This window comes from Pezoporus wallicus, unplaced genomic scaffold (genome assembly GCF_028554395.1).
Source record: "Pezoporus wallicus isolate ANWC-B61680 ecotype Strahan unplaced genomic scaffold, APGP_CSIRO_Pwel_v1 contig_10514, whole genome shotgun sequence".
Taxonomy (NCBI): domain Eukaryota; kingdom Metazoa; phylum Chordata; class Aves; order Psittaciformes; family Psittacidae; genus Pezoporus; species Pezoporus wallicus.
Window position 1 is genome coordinate 275,594 of NW_026637640.1, and position 20,841 is coordinate 296,434.

Sequence of the window (20,841 nt, forward strand, 5' to 3'; positions counted from 1 at the left end):
CCCCCGGAGCGGCGCCTCCCGGCTCCCTCCCCCGGTGACCAGAGACGAGGGTGGGAGGCACACGGGGATTTTGCATACGGAGCTTAAAGGCGCAGCAGGGGCCCGGAGGAGCTCGCCTGTTGCCTCGCTGGGTTTCGGGATGCCCCCGCTCCTGCTCCTCCCAAGCCTGCGACGGGGTCTGCAGCTCCCGTTCACTTGGGCGGCGAAACCGCCGCCGGTGGCTCCCATCAGCAGCACTGAACGCACCCGGCCCCAGGGTCAGCCCCAACGGGGTAAAACCGGTGAAGGGGGGCACGTCAAAACCCCCCCTCACTGCCTCAGGCACATCGACAGCACTCCCAGCCCACGCTCTGTTGATCACGTTGGGTTGGAAGGGACCTTAAAGCTCACCCGGCTCCCAACACCTTCCACTAGAGCAGCTTGCTCCAAGCCCCATCCAACCTGCCTTTAATCACTGGCAATCAAAATCAAGGGGCAGCTGCGGCCACCCTGGCCATTGCGGGTTTGCTCTACACACCATTACAGCATCCAGACACAACAAACACTGCGCTAAAGCAATGTCATCCCCGAAATTCCACAGAACAAGCGGGGAAACGTAGTGATGCACCAGAAGGTACATGCGTGGATCAGGCTGGTCCGGGAGCTCTCCATCATCTGCCCAGGTGAGACCATGAAATGATTTGAGACAATGACTTAACTTGAAAGCAGGAGCTGACTGAAGAGCTTCCCAAGAAAGCATGTGAGGAATTGGTGCAGGAATTTCAGTGTGCCCTGAAGGCAAGCTTCAGGCATCACCTCTGCGATTCCCGTGCTTAATGGAGCCATCGGGATGGACGGCATCCTCCTTCCACAGACTCCTCAAGGGGCTTCTTGCTGCAAGGCTGAGGAATTTGTACAGGGATGAGATGCTTGGAAGCAGTGGACACGAAGTGCTGCTGCACATGCAGAAGTGGTCACGCAGGACACATCTTCAGTGAGCACATCAGACGGGAGGTGCTTTCAGAGTCACTAAGATAATCCCTAGGGATGCATCATGCACGCGTGGTACAACCATGGGCCAAGTTCCTCAGAAGGGCAGTGTCCTGGGTTCAGCAGTAGCAGCCATTTTTCTCCTCCTTGGTAGCTGGTGCAGTGCAGTCTGGATCAGTTCATGGCAAATGGGGGGCTGTGTTTCCACCCCTGGGGCAGTTGGTTTAGGGTCTCACCCGACCCAGATGATGCCATGCTGCCGTTTGAGCAGTTCAATTCCCCATTGGAGCATTACTCTGTGCCAAACCCAATAATTTAGGCTTTATCTGTGTTTGGTTTTCAAACAACTGCTCTGCCCGTGTCTACACACTGGATACACACAGCTTGCTCATCGGGCTAATTTTGTCCTAGCATACCGGTCTATGTTTAAAGCTGGAATGCTAGCTGCTGTTTCAACCACGAGAGGATGAGGTTTGGAGTAACTTAGGATGAGCTTTGTGGCCAGGCTGTATCTTCCCATTTAGTACCCTTTATTTAACACAAAACCAGTTTTTCTGGTTTGGAACCCTCTTTGTGTGAATGGCAGGCGCTGTCTCTTGGTTCCACAGCCGCAGCCCCCACAGAAAGGCTGTCCTGCTGGAGTCTTTCTTGGCTTGAAAGCCAGCTCACACAAGCAACTCCTCCATTTCTGTCTTCCCATCTCACTGCTGTACCTCAAAGCGAAAGGCAGGACGCAGCGAAACCCATGGGCACAAAGCCAGGGTGGAAACGTACCTGGGTTCTGGCTGTATTGCTCTCGGATGCTGTGATGCAAAGAGATGTCGGGGTGTGGGTGTCTGTGGGTGGTTAATGTGGCTTTGTTTCTTTGAGGTTTTTGACTCAAAAAGGTGCTTCCCCTGAATACATCCAAGTTTTTAGCAATAGAATCCTTATGGAATTAAGGAAGATGGCTAAAGGCTTAGCATGTGAGAGATGTAACCAAGAACTGCACCAACTTTCCTTTGAGCAGTAGCATCATTACTGTCAGCCTTTGCACTCAAGTTTGTTGGGGGATGCACACCAGATGCTGTGAGGGCTGGAGCAGCTCTGCTCTGGAGCCAGGCTGAGAGAGCTGGGCTGGGGCAGCCTGGAGAAGAGAAGGCTCCTGAAGGGGAGACCTGAGAGCAGCTCCAGTGCCTGAAGGGGCTGCAGGAAACGTGGAGAGGGGCTTTGGCCAAGGGCCTGTAGGGACAGGCCAAGGGGAATGGCTTGAACCTGCCAGAGGGGAGACTGAGATGAGCTCTTAGGCAGAAGCTCTTCCCTGTGAGGGTGCTGAGGCGCTGGCACAGGGTGCCCAGAGAAGCTGTGGCTGCCCCATCCCTGGCAGTGTTCAAGGCCAGGTTGGACACAGGGGCTTGGAGCAAGCTGCTCCAGTGGAAGGGGTCCCTGCCCGTGGCAGGGGTTGGGACTGGGTGAGCTTTAATGTCCCTTCAGCCCAAACCAGGCTGGGATCCTATGGTACAATCATCAAATAAAATCAGTTACACTGAACGTCCCTTCAGAGTTTCCCACAGAACATTAAGTTTTACATCAAGTTGATCAGGGAGGCTTTTAAAAGACAAAATGCATGACCTTGGTTTTTGAGGGAAGTGATTGAACTGCCCAGGATCAGGGTCTGAACAGTCACAGCCACACTGGTGCCCAGGGTCATCCAATTTGTGCAGTACTGCAATAGTCACAGCATGTAACTCAATACTAGTTTAGACTTTAACTGGAGATACTGCATTGAGGAGCTCTTGGGGATTTTCCTCATTGACTAAATAAAATCATACTTAGAAATACATGTGAAACTCCCAGAACCATGAGGCGAAGCACAATGCTCCAAGCACACCTACGTAGAATGCAATGGGAATAAAGCAGCTGTTAAATGCCTACAAGTTAAATGTCATCCATTCTTCTACTTTAATTCAGTTCTAAACACCTGGAAGTGTTTCCTAACCCAACCCACAACATATGAGAACAAATGTTAAAACACACGTTCAAGTCGATGATAAAACTTAATACTTCATCATTAGAAAGCTACTGGCTTTTAGGTATATAAAAAGCTATTCCAAGTTACACTACGACTGAAAGACAACCAAGACAAGAAACCCACATCTTTGAGTCAGTCTCCAAACTTGTTTTCTTGCTGTCAAGTTCATTATTTAAACACAAGATTGGTTTCTTAGTTTAATATACATACTTATACAATGGCTTAAAGTAAGGCATAATCCAGCTGGCTGAAGGTTTCAGGAAAATGTCTCTGTTGCTTTTATTAGTAATAACTGGTTCAGATTACTGCTGGCAAGAGTAACATAGTCCATTAAAGAGGAGATTGAGAAAGAGCTCTCTTTAGTACTACCATCTTCCATTGGGTGAGTCGAAGATCAGATGTAGTGCAGGCCTTTGGACTCAGGAAGCCTTTCAAGAAATTCACCATTGAATGAACTTAGCATCAGGGCTTGCAGGTTTAAGCAGAAGCTGCTCAAACTCTGAAGCCTTAAATGTGGTTTATACAGAAAGCATTTTGCATTCCAGAGAAAGGACAGTACCGACCCAAAGTGAAGCAGAAATAGAAGGTGCCATCCAAAAAGCCCAGGGTAAAGTTTTGGAAGACCTAGCCAAAAAGACAACGGCAGAAACTTAACAGCCAGACATCACAAGAGAATCCAACTCAACATGCCAAGGGAGACTTCCAATTTAAAAGCATCACCTCTGACCATGTCACTATCATAATACTTCTGTAAAAGACACAGACTGAAGAGTCTATCTTCCATGCCATTCTAGGATCCTACAATACTTCAGATTTCTCTGTCAGTTTTAATAGGAAGTGTTTGAGGCTCTCTGGGATTGTAACTTGAGTGCAGAACAGATCAGGCACCTTTGATAAAACCAGATGGTCTTGGATGGAACAAATAACCTGCAAATCCCATCATCCCTCTGTATGTACTAAGACTTAATCATGTTATACAGGAAAATGCCCAATTTCAGATATATAAAATAAGACCAGATGCATCCCAAAAAGGTTTAAATTCACCAATTTAGTCCTTCCCAATGTCATGTAGCAAGAGGTGCAAAAGAACAGGTTAGCTCACAGCCTCATTCCAGAGCCTGACAGCTCATGCTTTGGCTACTCCTGGGACAAAGCATGACTGAGGCAGTTACTGAGGAGCAAGCAAGCTTTAAAATCACAGCTGACTGTAGCACTGTATGTGCTCCCTTGGGAATAAAATCACCAGCTGATTTTCTTCAGAACCAGAAATCACAATTCCATCCCTCAAATGAGTAACAAGCAGCAGCTCCAACCCTCAAACACTGGAACTTCTACTGCTTTAACATTTTCCCAACAAAAATGCTGCCTGTTAAGCTTAGTATAGCACTGCTACCTATTTTCTTACCTATTTGGCTTGGGTTTTACTCCTCTAACATTAAACATTCCTAATATGCTTTTGCTTCCAGTGTCCCTGGAAGTGTTCACAAACCACACAGACAAGGCCCTTAGTGACATGGTTTAGTGGTGGCCTTGGCAGTACTGGGGTAAAGGCTGGACCTGATGATCTTACAGGTTTTTTCCAACCTGGTTTATTCTATGATTCTGTGATTCTATTTTCAGAACAGCCCCTAGAGTTCACACAAGTGCTTCGAAAGCTTCCTGTAGCTCCATTCATCCTGCCTTTTAAACTAAACTAGTAACCAACCCAGGTACCTGGAGTAGAAGACAGACGAAAACGTTAAGAGATGCATTTAATGCACCATGGTAGTATAAATCCTTTCAGAGGCTGGTAATTAAACCATTCTCTGCATTTCCTGAATGAGTTTGTACTAAAGCATTCCCTTATATCAATGGTTGTGACAAGTAGGGAAAAAGCAAAGGTGACAATAGGGAAAGTGCTAAAAAAACCCCCAAACCCTATCATGTTTCTCTCAATTAAGCATTGTAACAGACTTGTTCAATGCTTTTCCTCCTTCTGAATCTACACTATGCTAAAGCAGCAAAATAGCCACACAAGCACAGAGTACTGTGTAAATAAACTTGTAAATACTACCTTGCTATAGAGAAAATGGAACGGTCAAAGGCATTCCCTAATAAAATGAGCATTGAAATCCATACATCAGAACCCTTGTAGAGCACCATATTTCAGAAAGATGTTTGAATTGTCTAGCTGTACCGAAGCTGGAGGCAGAACATTCCTTGTTGGATTTGATGATCAGACTCCCAGTGAGGTTCCTCAATGAACGCAAACACTACTAAACCAGTCCTAAATACATACTGGTTTTACATGGATATGCTTGAGAGGGAAAAGGAGTTCTTATCCCACTGTTTATTCCAGCTGCTTCTGCTCTGTATTTACGCCTTTGCTTTCACCGTTGTCCTTATCCTGACCAGCTGGTTCCTCCTCACTCTGTGCAATAGGGATTTCTGACTGGTCCCTCTTTGTGGTGGTATCAGCCAGCTCCTCTGCAGCTGAGGTGGGGCCTTGCAGCTCCTTCACATGGAGGGTAGGATTGATCATCTGCTCTGTGTCTTGTTGAGAGGCTGGTACATTGCTGTCTTTGGGTAGCTCAGGGCAGTTGACAGGAGCTATCACCAAGGGAGGCTGAGGTAGGTCTTTCTGTAAGTGGAAGATCACAGTCAGAAGGATGGAAAGCAAGAATTACCGTGCCCAGGCAGCAGGAGTGATGGCTGTACAAGATGAAGATTAAAGGTCCATCATCTCCGTTATCACTGTGGACACATGCAGTTATCCCATCTTTGTGTTTCATAGCACACAAGGGGATTTTTCTTCCAGAAATGTGTTTAATTGCTTTTTGCTTGATTATTCCCTGCTGATTACACAGGAAGAGGCAAAGAGCACTTTGGCACTTGGTCACGCTCTGGTTTTCCCCACACCTATACTCTCAATGCACAACCATAGAGGAAAGTTGTGAAGTTTATCATAAATAGTTGAATAACAAAATAAATATGACTGTGGGGGGAACCTCTAGCTTGATAGATCTGCCCTTCAAGTAATTATTCAGAACCTAGAATTATGCATCCCAATGGAAATGACTCTTTTTGGAATCAAATTAATTTCACTTCTGCCCCCAGCGAAACAAGGGGATAATTTACTATATTGAACCAGATTTCTACCTTCATAAGCAGAAGACAAATATTTTAAGGATGTATTTAATAACAGAAATCATTATTTTAATATTTAATAATAGTAATTTCAATATAGATTAAACGAGTAAAACTCTGTCCCAATCCAGAAGGAGAGACGAGATCTACTTTACCTCTCACTAACTGGTTTAAGTGGCCATAAACATTAAATAAAACCTTCCTGAGGCAAATAAAAAGTAAGTTAAAAAAGCCAAGAATCAAGCACAACAATAATCTTTGGGTTGGTTTGATAATACTGCAATATTTTACTCAACTTTAATTCTAGTTAGGTTTTTATAACATTAGTATTTCTTGAAGACACTCATATCAAACTGGTATTCACCGCAAAGCCGCTGCCCGTCCAGAACATGGCAAGCTCCTTTCTCCAAAAAGCCACAGCAAAGCTTGTGAAGAGGGTACAGGGCACCAAGTAGAGGAGAGCAGGCTGGCCCATCTGCATCATTGCCAAGGCAACAAAGGTCATGAGGAGGCCTATGCCATATGCTGAAGGGAAATAAAACCAGCAAAACCCCGTTACTCAGATACAGCTTCGCTCAAGAACTAAATAATGAGCTAGAGGAGCATCCGAACAGGAACTTTGGTCAAGTAATATGCAAAGCAGTATCTCCAGTATTTTTTCAGTCACTTTTATACGTACCTATGGTGCAGGCTACAAAATACACTCTGGATGACTGGACCTGAATATCAAATCTATGGCAATAGGCTACCAGTAAGCCTGGGAAAGGAAAGAACAATTACAACATGCTTTCAACCCATTCATGGCTTTAAGATATACAAAGCCATCAAATTATCTAAGACTTTTTCCCCCCTTCCAAGCCTTACTTGGGCACTCCAGTGTTTAAGTGTTATGAGAGCATCATGCAGGAGGCTGCACAGCCTCCAGAACAGGTCTCCCACAAGCCCTGTGTAACAGCAGCATTCTAATAATCAAATTAAGAGCTACAGATACACAGATACTAAATACAAAACATCAGCCCATTCCTAATAAACAATGGTAAAATAGTGTTAACAAGAATAAGATTAAGTTCATCCCTTCCAGCTCCTAGTAAAGACAGGAATTTATGGTTGATGTCTATGCCTATTGTAGGTCAGAGGGCACACAACCAGGGATGACACAGTTCACATTTCCCCAAAACACACACAAAATAATAAATAATTTCACAGAAAAAAAAGTGAAAGCCAGAAGGTGCAACTCATTCTCACCTGCAGTGATGCCAGGCATGCCTCTACATACTAGCTAAAGCCAAAGTTGAGAGGACATGTGGTAGAAACTCTGGATGTTGTGTGACTAACAGAACGATGACACTTTGGGTGGTCAGGTACATATGTACCCAAATCATGGCCAAACAGACAAATCATTTCCTCTATCACCATACTACTAAATATGTTTTATACTATAAAATTAATTGCTAAACCAACTCTGGAGATTTCTCTACATTTCTTGGCATCACTGCATGTGGAATTGAACCATAAGATTGATGTGCATTGAATTTGTTATGGGAAAAGGTGACTAGTGCAGTAGTCAACTCAAACTGCCCGTCTGAAGTAGAAATACAAGAGGTATAAACTAGTATTACAGTGCAACAAGTAAAATTGTTCACATGCTCAGCGAGAAATACCTGGAACTAAAATGTCTCCAAATCCTAGAAGAGAAAAAGGCCTGTCACACAGAGCCAAGGGTGAGAAGTTCAGGCGTGGAACCTTCAGGACCATGGGGAGCTTGGAAGGAGAGACAGATGCCTTATGAAAAGCTGTTTCCTCTACATACTGACACCACCTACCAGCATTTGCTCCTGTTGTAGTGAAACTGCAGACTTCAAAATAGAGCAAATGTCTCTTGTTTTTACACTATAGATTCTTGGAATTTTATTTTCCCGTTTAAAATAGTTTCTTAATGCTACTGCCAACAATTAACAAAACGGATTTAAGGTACAAATAATGAAATACTTTCTAAAAAGAACCCAAGGAGACCAAAGCTGCTGTGATGAACCACTAAAAGCCCGATTTGCCCCCTGTGTTTATTACAGATTTCCAGGGAGCTCAGGAGTGCTTATTTCCACATTAAATCCTTTTCAGATTGGCATCTCCCTTTCAGCTTTGTGGCCTTTGAATTCTGGAGAAGTTGCAAGTGTAATAGCTGGAAATTAGTGCCATGCTTTCAGTCTACATGTAGTACCTTTTCATGAGTGGAAGAATCAGTCGGACCTGCAGCCACCTCCACCATTATACTCTCCCCAGACTAAAGGGAAAGAAAAAGGGAAATTGGAAATCAGCACTTCACTCAGCAGGTCTGGGATCATTGAGGAACACTCTGCGAGCAGCAGGCATTAGAGAAATACTTTACTTACCTTTGTTAGAAAAGGTGTGATAAATACAAAGAATACATCATACACAAAAAGAACCAGGAGGAGCAAGGTACAAGCCTGAAGGAGGAGACAAGATACATGGTATTGATATCAGATGCAATAGTAAACAGCAAAGAAATAATCAGCAACTTCAGACTATTCAAGGCAAAAAGCTAACAAAACCAAGTGAGCAAGTTATTTCTCTTCAGTCCTAAATGTTTTAGATGGAAGAACTGGGTCTTGCATGCACCACAGAAAAGAAGGTCATAGCTTGGAACAGTATCCACATTCCTTTAGCCCATTTGTACACGGAAACAAACCTATAGCTGAAGATGACTTGAAACAGAGTTTGAAGAGCTGCCTAAGGGGCAACTAAATGACTAATTCTGATTTTTGTCTTAGGATACTGAATAAGTTCTGGAAGATCTGAAAAAAGCACCAGAATGATGCTTTTTGGGTGTCAAATGTGAGAACAAAAAACCCCCAACACCCAACAAAAACCAACCCCAAACAACAAGCCTCCCCCAAACCCCACAAATGAGTGTGTGGTGTGTGATTTACTGGTGCTCAACACTACAGGACTCCGTGCATAACAATCACATAGCACTTACTGGTCTACATTTTAGTCATTACTTTACTCTTTTCCAAACCACATGTGAATGGAAGTGCATTTCCAAGCCAATGTACTCCATTATAAGCAACTCCTCTGTTGAATTATATACAGGCAAACAACATCTTTCTACATTTAACTTTTATACCTTAAATGTAGGCAGGCGAATTGTTTTCAACATATAAAGACAGAAAGCAATTCCTAAAGCATCTTGCAGAACCCAGGCCCACCTAAAGAGAGAGAAGAGTAATATTTTTGCAGGAAGCAGCAGGAAAACCAGACCAAACCTTGTCCTCACTAGGGACCCACTTGGACAAAAGACTATTAACATCCTTGCTGTCAGCATGGATTCACAAACAGGAAGTTATGCCTCATCAACCTGAATACCTCCTACAATTAAATGAATGGTAGGTGAGGGGAGAGCAGTGAGGATATTGTCTATCTAGACTTTAGTAAGGCTTTCCAATGAGAATTTCTGCCCAGGTCTCCAGTTTCTTTCTTATCACTCTACAGCCTGGCCATGTCTAGGCTTATGTGGATGTCAGTTACTTATACTATAAAGCATACTATGATTTCTAGCCCAGATACTAAAGCATACACTTACTGATCTTCGTTTCTGAAGACTCCCCAGACTACACTGACAGAGATACAGAACACTGCCAGCAGCAACATCCGGACCTGTGGCCGCTTGTGGAAATAAGGCAAGTTGTTGTTTGGGATTCTGAAAATGAAACACATACCAAAGCTGCAGTTGTCTGTGCAGTTCCCCTCCTCCTTCAGAAACATGGTGAAGCCTGAAACCACCCTGTAAATCCCACAGCTCCCCAACATTTATATTATATAAAATTAACTCTGCCCATTAAAAATGCAGAAGTTGCCACATACCTACACTTTCCCAAGGGGAATCTTCTTACAAAGGGTGACAGACAACTGTAAAGACCAATTGATGCAGCCAGGCAGAATATCCCTATGATAACGTAGACTGGGAAAGAAAGAGTAGTAAGGTCAAGCAGGATAAGGTAAGAGATGCTTTTTTGCCATACATTGACTGAATAAAGAACAGACAAATCAAAGAGCCTGAATGAGAAACAGGGCTTACAGCTCACTAGGAAAAGTTAAATTCAGAGCCTTGAAACAATTGTTAATTAATCTATGCTTTTTAAGGATTTAATTCTAGCTCATTTTACTCAGGTGTACTTTATGCAACAGCCCAACAAATCAAGTGTTTCTCTTCTCATTATGAGTATACATGAGCATCACACGGCAACTCTTAAAATCACTCAGTAGCAAAATGAATTAATACAGATGAGATGCATCTTTTACAACTTCCTTAGCAATATGATGGAAGTTCCAGTGCATTAAGCTCTCAAGCACTTTTGTCAATCAATTTAATAAGTGATCAGTAGAAACTTATCTTTATAACAATAAAAAAATTGATCCTGGATCCCATTACTTAACCTCAAATTGAACAATAACATAAAGACCAGTATAGGTTTGAGAATACCTGTGATAAAATATCAAAGAAGTGATATTGAAGATGTATCAGTACAAATACAACTTTAAAAGTACCTAAGTGGTCATAGAAGAAATAAAGGAGGATCAGCATTGAGCAGCACATCACTACAAACACACAGATCATTATGGGAGTCACATCAACTGTTTCATCATCGTGTTTCTCTGTGCCATCATCGCGTTTGTGCTTCATGTACCGCCTGAAAGAGTAACACAACTATAATCAGTCCATTCCTTCCGCAACAAAATGGGAAAGGGCACTGAACCTTCAGAGAGAACAACATGGGGTCGGAAAACACACCACGGAACCAATGCCTGTGCACTGATTTCCACTCAAGTCAGTGAAACTCCACGTTTCACATGGACGTACGAACATCAGCTATAATGTGATGCACAAGCCAGTAAGTGCTGCATTCGTTTACCAACAGCACTATTTTTCATTCACTAAGAACTCAACAGAAACCTGAAATACTGCAGAATAATTTGGTGACTTCAGAAGAAATCCTCCAGTCAGGTTGTGTATATAAAGCAAATGTTAGAAAGCAGGGTGGCACAGCTGACCTCCTCCCCTCACTGGCAAACAATAACCATGAGCTTTCAACCCAAGACTCATAACAAACATAGCATGCATCGCTGTTATCCTTTGGTCTCCAAACCCCATTGCAGAGCTACCAAGTGATCTTACATAAATACCACATGTTCTTTTTTTCTGGGAAAGACACAGGAAAACTGACTTACTCCAATCCAGGGACTCACTTTTTAACGTCTCTGCTTCCTGCCCAGTAGCCTCCAATTGCAACAGTCCCCACAGCCATGACAAATATAATCACCATGTTATAGTCCAGCACAGGCTCGTTTGGTGCATACAATGCCCCTCTCACATGGGTGCCAAAATTCTGCAGAGGTAAGTGCAAGATATGAATCACTTCCAGAAAGTTACCTCAGCAAAGGTTCAGTTAGTTAGTTTTCACTAAGCAACCTCAGAATCAGGTTTTATTAGAACTACTTAAGAGTAATCTATTTGCTCTGCTATTAGTGATGTTCATTTCTAGCACCAGGCTCCAAAGTGAGAAACAGCCTCCCAAGAGATGTGGGTTTTTTCAATACATATTTTCAACATAATAATACCATCTTCATTATTACAGCGCTCTACAGATTCAAAGCTCTTCAGATGGACCTCAAAAACTGTTGAGTGACTCATTTAAATGAGACAATACAAACCAGAGAATGTAGTATCAAGTTTACCTTGCGAATATCTAACATATCATCATAGCTGAGCAGAGCCACAGGAATATCAATCTCTTCATATTGACTCCTGTTGCCCCCGGGAGGAACCTGAAAGACAGTTCAGTCCAGGTAAGAATATATTCACTTCTTCTATTGCTTCCAGAAGGTTAAAGTTGCAAATTCTATTTCTACTAATTTGGGAAATATTCCCGAAAGGAACACCACGACAGCAAAAACTCAAAGTAAAAATGTATGCCTGCTTCCACTAAAACATAACTTGAGAAAGACTGTAACAGCAGCAAATAAACTTCAAGCAATATCATTTGCATATCAGACTTTATGACTGATGTGTGCACCTAGTATTGACTGGAACATTCAAACCCACTGATTTTACAAAACATGCAGTGGTGATGCTCCAGCTGAATCTAAAACACTGGATTCTCTGTGACCTAGATCTCATTCAAGGTAGTAGTATGAGTCAATAAACCAAACTCCTTCTTTGATTCCAGTATTTCACATGACAAGGATAATTCTGAGCCCTTGGCTTGACATAGGCTCTATGCAGCATTTCCTACTTGAATGAGTACCCTCCTCCTCATTCTCCCAGATGGATTATTTCCATGCATAGCTGTGCAATGTATGTACACGCACAAACACACACATACTATTTATTTTAAAGAGGAGCATCAAATACCAGCAGTGAGCACTGAAGACAATATCTAACATCAGAGGAGGATCAGCAATGTGGGAAAGACAGAAGGAAGCTTACCAGTCTCTCCTTACTAACAATCAGCAGCCCACGAGCTCCATTTATCTGAGCAAGCCTCACTTTCTCATAGAAGGTGCAATTCCCTCGCATCACCATGGGGATTTGATTATTAAATCCCCCGTGAGGTACATCAGAAGAAGAACACAAAACAGATGCTGTCTGATTCTGCAGTTCCAAGAGTGACTGAAAAGAAAGAAATTAATTAAATGCATACATATATACATATAAAACACTATAAAAGAAGTCAATAGCAGAAATCAAAGAGTTTCTAAGGGACAATTTCAAACTCTCAAGTAATGGAGTAATAGAGCACTCTGAGAAACCTGAAAGCTAAAACCAGTGCTGGCCTCTCTATTACTTAGGGTCCTGCCTTGCTTCAACTTATTGTACAGAATTCTGCTGGTAATAAATTTTGGGTTCATGCACTTGCATTCGTTTTCTTCAGCACTGCTGCTGTTCTGATGCATGCATCCAGGATGTAGGAGGACTACAGAAAAGTGCTGTCATTGCTAGGGTGGCACAGAGTTGCAGGCTGAGAGGATGTAAAGGTATGGAACAGCTAGAAACACAAACACAGGCTGGGGTAAAGCACAAAAGCATGTCCAGGTTGGCGACAGCAGTTTCTGAATCAGCTTGGAGCTACTGACAGCTTGACTCTTACATCAGCAGTCAGCTATACAGGCATCTCTTCGTACAAAACCTCCTTTCCAACCACAGGTAAGTGCCATTCGCATTTAATTGGTCACATTGTACAAAAGGAAGATTTTTGTTTTGAACCAGGAATAGCTATTACCTTGGCATGCTGTATAGAAAAGAATATTGCCATCATAGCACTGCCTAGGGTGATCTTAACAGAGAGAAATATCTTCTAAGCAGAGCAAACAAAGAAGTTATTTCAAATCCTAAGAATTCAAGTTAGAAATTTCCCTGTACCAAAGGCATTTCTGACCCAGTTCTTCTGCTTGGCCAGGTACTTACAGCTTTACCCAGATCCTGTGGCAAATGGGCCCACTGAGAGTTGAAGAGGATACAGTAGTCCTTTCCTTTGCTGCCGGGCATCTCCGAAAGGACATGTACCATCCCATACTCACAGTACACCTGAAAACACAGCAAAAGATTCCCAACAAGATCACATGAAGTAGAAGTGATGGGTGCAACTTGCTGCTGACTGCCCTGCTTTGTATCTGAAAGAAAAAAAAAACCATTCTACAAAGTTTCAGTATCTGTGCAGGGAGTACAGTGGAATTTGTTCTTATTTCTATCACACTTCAAACAAGTACAGATATATTATGCAGATTCCCTGTACCCACTGACTTTGTTTAAGAATCAAATGAAACCTCACCGGATGGCTATAAGACAACAAAACACAAAAAACCCCAAACAACACAGCTACAATGGAGCATGTAAGTATATAACCAGAGCAATAGTAAGAAACCGGATTACTGCAGAACAGATAAGAGACCTGCAGTCCTGCCCCTGTGCTTATCAGAACTGATGAAATCTTGCTCTGGAGAGAAACACAATGTAATATCCTTAACCGCTGCTGCTTTCAAATGAGACAAAGTTGTGACAGACTGATCTGACAACATCTAGTTGAACATTCATAAGCTAAACAGGCTAATGAGTTGATAATTATACAGTTACACTCTTACAGCTACGTCTTACACATTTGTTTCTCCAGGCAGCAGGTGAGAAACAAGATGCTGAAGATGACTGGAGGCAGCACCAAAGCTGTCTTGTTCAAAACCTCATTCAAAGAACCAGTCGCTCGCATTTCTCCCTCTTTATTTCAACCCCCACTACACAGAAGTTATGCTGCACCCTGAGGAGACACTTTTTGGACATTAGTGTTCATTAAGCACTCTAAAACATATTCCATTGGTCCTGAAGCGTGCTCGGCATAGCAGGTGACAGAGTTTACTTCAGTGCAGATTAAAGCCACTCAATCAAAGTGCAAGTTCCCAAGATACGAGATCCTACTGTGCATATGTGATAAGGAGAAAAAGTATTTTGCAAAACCCAACTACTCGTCAAGGCGGACTTTTTAACCCCTATCTCAGCTATTTATCCAGAGCACTTAAACCCTGCCCACCAAAAGGAACGCACAGCAAAAAAGAAGCCATCAACATCTTGAATTTTCCAAGAGCAACAACTTACAGAGATCAAAATACAGAGCCAGGCAAAAGACCCCAAGAAAGGCATTTCCTGCTTCTCCTCGTTACAGGATCTGACTGGGCTTAAACAAACAAACTCCGAGTAGCTCGGGTTTGAATATCACCTGTATCCAAAGTGCATCCAAACTCTTCTGGCAGCTCCGCAGGAGCAGCTCCCTGCGATCCAACACTTTTATGCATTTGAGAAACAATCAATCTACACAGCTAAAAGTGTTACATTTCTAAGGTACAAACTACAGGCCTTTAAACGAAGGGAATAAGTACAGGGTGTGTTGCTACATTTCCATTTCAATAACCATCACTGGGACTCAGTAATAATCCCAAATGGAACACTGGGGACAGTAATACCCAATTACGCTTTCTGAGCAACTTAATGGATGCTCTTTAAAGAAGTATTAAGGGAGTAAAAGGTTCTTAATGTGAAATGTTCAAACCATTTCAGAAGCTCTGTGTTTTTGTGTGCCAAAAGCCAAGTGAAGAACTCAAGGATGAGAGGAATTAAAGGGGATATGAGCAGGGCTAAAAGCTGAAGAGGGTGAACAGAGCTTTGGGAAGCCCACGGAGAATGGCGTCCATGGAGAACGTGGATTAACAGACATTGTTACAATGCGATTCTCACTTAGCATCTAAGCCTACTTCTGAAGTCTGTCAACAGCAGAGGTTCTTGTATCAGTCCCACAGAGCTTTGATGCTTCCTGTTTCATTTTTCTGTATGGCATCAGGTAGCAGAGAACAAAAGTAAGTTCAAAACAACACAGCTGATGCACTGGGACGTTGGCAACGCTTCTGATGGTTCTTAGCTCCTCGAGTTCAGTCCATACGCTACATTAACCCATAAGGAAATGTAATCTGCGCAGACCCTGTACCACGTTCCTACAACCCCAAAGGGCATTCAGAAAACAGCAGCTCTTGTGACAACACGGTGGTTTAGGATACTGGCTTCTTACAATACATAATAACGTAGGAAGCACTGCAACAAGCTTCAATGGGAATGGGCTTCCAAGCCTCAAATAACAGAATTAGCATCTCCCAGTTAATTAGGGAATTACCCACTTTTCCTGCATGAATAACGGCAGAGTGTTTGCAATTAAACATCTCACCAACCAGGCATCCATACAAACAACAGTGCCCTGGTACCAGCGAGACCTCTGCAAAGCTGGAGCTCCGTAAGAATCCCAGCTTTATGGAGACTGCTCTACAACTAACACATAGCAAAGTGCTTTATATAAAGCTGCAGAAGGCTTTCACACAACACAAGTGCAAAGCACAACTCACCAGGGAGCCGAGCCAACCTAATGGTGGCATTAAGAGCACACTTGTTTGCTCTGACCCTCATCAGATCCTTCCATGGCTCATTTAATACATTAAAACATCAGAACGCTCCCGAGTTTTATTGCTGAGTGAAGCTTTGGGTGATATTGGTGAATTAACACGGCTCAGAGACAAGTTCCGGGGTTCGCAAGGTAAAAACATAGAAGGAGATGGAGAGGAGGAATCCAGCTCACCCGCAGTTCAAGAAGCTGCAGTGTGAGCGACTGAGCCAACCTAGCGCCTCAGTCTTGTCCCTTCCTCCCTGCCTCTGTCCCGAACTCACCCGCATGCCCCATACGGTTTTCCTGCTTCCATTGGCTTTATCAACCGATTGAGGCACCTGAACCTCAGAGAGGTTTAACGGACACAAGGAGCTGCGTGCTTTGGACAAGAGACGATCGGACTGGTGCTGCTCATGGAACCGGCAGGGGACTGGAACTGGTCTCTTCCCACCCCAACCCCTCCGTGCCCCTGCGTTACATAAACCCGCTGCTAAACAGCGGGGCGCGCACGAACGCAGCCTGCGGCCTCACGTACCAGAGACGCCGTTTTCTCCCCAGCAGCACAAGCAGCCTCCGCTCGGCCATTTCCCCCCTCCTGCCGCCGGGCAGCCCCGGCCCCGCGCTCTCACTGCCCGCCCCAGACCGGCGCACACCGCCCGGCCTCCGGCACCACAAAGCCCGCCGGGGCCGCAGCACCAGAGCCGGGCCCGCACCCGGCTTTGTCCGCCGCGGTTCCCCCCCCCCCCCGGCGCTCACCTGCGGCAGGAGCTGCAGGAGCAGCCAGACCCGCAGCCGGAGCCGGGGCCGGGGCCGGGGCCGCCGCGCCGCCATGCCAGGCCCGAGGCGCCGCCGCCGCCCGCTTTGTTTCCGAGCGGGCCGGGCCGGGCCGGGCCCTCTTCCGCACCGCGTATCCCAGCAACCCGTCCCGGAAGTCCCGCCCTGCGTTGCGTCATTGGCCAATGGGCTTCGCCGAGGGACGACGTAACTTCTGGCAGCGGCGAATGAAATGGCGAGTGGCGGCGGCGGGAGCGGGAGCAAGATGGCGGTGAGGAGGCGCGGGGTCCGGGGCCCGGCCCGGGTTTACCTCAGCGCGGCTGGGCCCGGGGCTGCGGGGCTGCCGGGCCCGTCCCCGTCCCCCCCCGTCCCTTCGCGTTTCCGTACCCGCGTTAACGCCAGCATGTTAAAAAGGGGTGTGCTGGGGTTTCTGTGTGGGAGCGGGCGGGGAGGGTTCTTCATTCAGGTTGCTTTTGGTCCTCTCTTTTAGGACAAAGAGAAGAAGAAGAAGGAGAGTATTTTGGATCTCTCCAAGTACATCGATAAAACGATCCGGGTGAAGTTCCAAGGTGGGAGGGAAGGTGAGGCGGGGTGCAGCATGGAGCTTACGGGGCTTTTCCTCGTCTTCCGGGTGGTCCCGTTCCGGTCTTGTAAGGAACGACCATCCGTGGTTTTTATTTGTCGTTATTTGCTGTTACCGGGGTAAAAGCTTCTCTGCTTTACCTTTGCCATTGACCCCAGGCTGCGGTTTTATCGCAGTGTTTCGTTCCTGTACCGTTCTTTCATTGTCTTTAACTGTCATGTTGCTTTTAGCTGTTCTTTCCACACTGCACTTAAAGCAGCAAAGAAAGACTTACGGGTGCTACCGTTAACTCGCCTGTTATCCCTTTCATCTCTCAACATGCTAAATGTGCCTGGAGCTCATAGAATCCCAGCCTGGTTTGGGTTGGAAGGGAGCTTAAAGCTCCTCCAGCTCCAGCCCCTGCCACGGGCAGGGACCCCTTCCACTTGCTCCAAGCCCCTGTGTCCAACCTGGCCTTGAGCACTGCCAGGGATGGGGCAGCCACAGCTTCTCTGGGCACCCAGTGCCTCAGCACCCTCACAGTAAACTTCATCCTTGTTTCAATACATTTCCCCAGGCCTTCTCATCGCTTCCAAGGCTCTTGTGGCACTATTTCTCCTCCTCCTCCCTTGCTGTGTATGTGCAGTTGTCCATGGCATGCGCTGGCAGTGCCACCTGCAGACCACTTGTTTGCCTCAAGGTTGGCAGCAGGCTGTTAAAATCATGTTAAAACTCCCCTGGCTCCTGATGCCTACAAGCTCACTTGTCCTTATTGATAAGCAGACAACAGTTACTGTGTTAGCCCCCAAAGTGGGTTTGGGGGTTGTGTGGTTCTCTTTGGTGGTGGGTTTGGGGCAGTTGTCAATTCCATTGAATCCCTTGGCTTAGATTTTCTTCCCAAACGATTCACACCAGGTTCTTTCATGATGTTCATCTGACACCTGGGATTGTAAATCTCTTGTCTGAGTTGGGCTGTTAGTGGTAATGAGAAGGTATTTGTCATACTGGGGGATCATTCTGTGTAGTCTTACTCAGTGAACTCCTCTGTGCACACAAAGTGTGTTTTGAAGAGCATTTTGAAGCGTTGCTTAAAACCCCCTGTGAGTTCCAGGTGACCCCACAGACAGGGTGCCCCTGCCTTGCACTTTGCTAAAGAGCACACTTGTTTCATGGCAGTGGTCTCGTTTGCTTTATAACCTTGATTGAAGGAGGGAGCAGCACTGGAGAACTGAACCTGCTCTTCCTGCAGTTTTGTGTTGCTGTATACCTGATTTTGGTCTCTAATCTTTGTTTTATGTGTGGGCTTCAATAGCAAGTGGTGTCTTGAAAGGATTCGACCCTCTTCTGAACCTTGTGCTTGATGGTACCATTGAATACATGCGAGGTAAGTAACCTGCTGCCTGTATAAGGCTCCTTCCCCTCCCCAGAACCATTTTCATCACAGAACTCACACAGCTCTGTGCGTGCCTTTTGAAGTTGCTGGAATTTGGTTTCTTTTCCTTATGCTGCCATTTTAACTGTGGATCTCTGCTCTTCAGATCCAGATGATCAGTACAAATTAACAGAAGACACACGTCAGCTGGGCCTGGTGGTCTGCAGAGGGACTTCTGTGGTTCTTATTTGCCCCCAGGATGGGATGGAAGCTATTCCAAACCCTTTCATTCAGCAGCAAGATGGCTAGTGCTTGCTCTGGATTGCCTCTGACGACTTCAGGGGTGCAAATCATCAGAGAAAACTTATCAGTGTGTTGAGAAGCTTCCTGAGTTGGGGAAGGGGTTTAAATGTGGGTTTGTTAGTGTGAAAGAATGATCAATTCTTATGTTTGTGGCTTGCCATAAATGATGCAAGGATGGGGCATGACGTCTAAGAAGTACGTTCTGATTTCCCCCCTCCCAGTAAATGTGTAACTACAGTGCTGTGAGCTGCCAGGGGGTCACATATTGTCATGGAATTGTCTGAGGCCCTCTTGATCTTGTGAGTTTTGAAACAACCACATAAAATTAGTAAAGAGTCCCCTGAATATCGGTTATATCCTTTAAGTTTTTAAATACATTAAAATGTATTTAAATTAATCTACAGCCTAAATACATTAGAACATGGTTTTCTTCCTCTTAGAGAGCAGTACTCAGCTAAGAAGCAATATGGTACAGTCTTCCTGCTGTTCAGTCTCTTCTGCCTGCTTGCTCCACATGCAGGACAACTGGTTTTCTATAGTACCTTGTCATCACCTTTACAGGCTTTGTAGCTAAAAAGAGCTTTTCTAGCACTTGTTTCAGGCCTTGGGGCTGGGATCTGTGCATCAGAAAGCTCCCACGTTTCTACAGAAGGACTGGACTAACTTCTAGGATGATTCTTGGCTAAAGGACATGAACCTTGTGGAAGTACCTATCTGATCCTCAGAATTTTAGGGGAAGAATATGTAAGATCCTAATGTTCAGCCGTAGGCAGTGTCTGGAAATACTGCATATTTTTATACTGTGGCTGTCCACTTGTGGTTCTGCTTGTTGGAACTTGATTTGTAAGTAAACATTTTTATTTCTTTTATACTGAAGAAAGAATGAGATTTGAGGATTTTTTTGAGTAAATAAATACAACTGAATCTGTTCCTAAATGTCTGGGCTTTCATCTGAAAAGGTGCTCTGCGCCTGCCACTGCAGTCCTCCTCAGCTGTAAATCCAGTCACATTTGTTCAGGAGGGCCGTGAGCACAGCAGGATTAGGAGGGACCACATCAGAACCCGTGCACCCCTCTGAGGCAGGAAATCAGTGAGAGGTGGCAGCAGCTGGTCCCTTGTCTGGTGGGCATTTTAAGGAGTTCTGAGTAGAGGAGGTCATGGATTCACTGCCTGGTTTGGGCTGGAAGGGACCTTAAAGCTCCTCCAGCCCCTGCTACGGGCAGGGACCCCTTCCATAGAGCAGCTTGCTCCAAGCCCCTGTGTCCAACCTGGCCTTGAGCACTGCCAGGGATGGGGCAGCCACAGCTTCTCGGCACCCTGTGCCAGTGCCTCAGCACCCCCACAGGGAAGAGCTTCTGCCCTCTGGCAGGTTCAAGCCATTCCCCTGGGCCTGTCCCTACAGGCCCTTGTCAAATGCATAAATCCAGAACAGCCTCCCTCCTTCTGCAGTGCTTCCCAGCCTGGAATAAAGGTAATTTCAGCTATAATCATGTAACCTGGGAAACTTGCTTATTCCAGGCTGAAATGATGCTGGCACTGGGTACGGCTCCACTTCAGTGGCTGGTTGGGGTTGGTTTGCTCTGTCCTAGAGCACTAAGAGCTCATCCATCCTCCCGAAGGTTCTTTTGACCACATCATTTTACTCCTACACTATTTTCCAGCACTGATGCAGTGACGTTCCTGCCTCTCCCAAGTTGTTCAATGGACAGAGCACCACAGAGGTTCAAGGTCA

General features: G+C 45.1%; 2 protein-coding genes across 3 annotated transcripts; one reads left to right on the top strand and one right to left on the bottom strand.

Annotated features, from left to right (window-relative positions):
• Positions 1–2,886: 2,886 nt before the first annotated feature.
• SPPL2B (signal peptide peptidase like 2B) lies at positions 2,887–16,944 on the bottom strand. 2 transcript variants are annotated; one of them, XM_057406757.1, is made up of 15 exons: positions 16,855–16,944; positions 13,590–13,709; positions 12,612–12,794; positions 11,861–11,950; positions 11,372–11,511; positions 10,673–10,815; positions 9,989–10,085; positions 9,708–9,824; positions 9,252–9,333; positions 8,497–8,571; positions 8,325–8,387; positions 7,768–7,867; positions 6,786–6,863; positions 6,471–6,631; positions 2,887–5,600 (listed from the first exon to the last, which is right to left on the bottom strand). In XM_057406757.1, the coding sequence occupies exons 1-15, from the start codon at positions 16,927–16,929 to the stop codon at positions 5,310–5,312; spliced, it is 1,815 nt and encodes a 604-aa protein (XP_057262740.1). In that variant the 5' UTR covers positions 16,930–16,944; the 3' UTR covers positions 2,887–5,309. The 2 variants fall into 2 exon arrangements, with proteins under 2 accessions (XP_057262740.1, XP_057262742.1); XM_057406759.1 differs by lacking the exon at positions 16,855–16,944 and having other exon boundaries at positions 5,462–5,600; positions 6,403–6,631; positions 13,590–13,910.
• Positions 16,945–17,056: 112 nt separating this feature from the next.
• Positions 17,057–20,045, top strand: LSM7 (LSM7 homolog, U6 small nuclear RNA and mRNA degradation associated). The gene is made up of 4 exons (XM_057406820.1): positions 17,057–17,143; positions 17,363–17,453; positions 18,747–18,818; positions 18,973–20,045. The coding sequence occupies exons 1-4, from the start codon at positions 17,105–17,107 to the stop codon at positions 19,113–19,115; spliced, it is 345 nt and encodes a 114-aa protein (XP_057262803.1). The 5' UTR covers positions 17,057–17,104; the 3' UTR covers positions 19,116–20,045.
• The last annotated feature ends 796 nt before the right edge of the window (positions 20,046–20,841 follow it).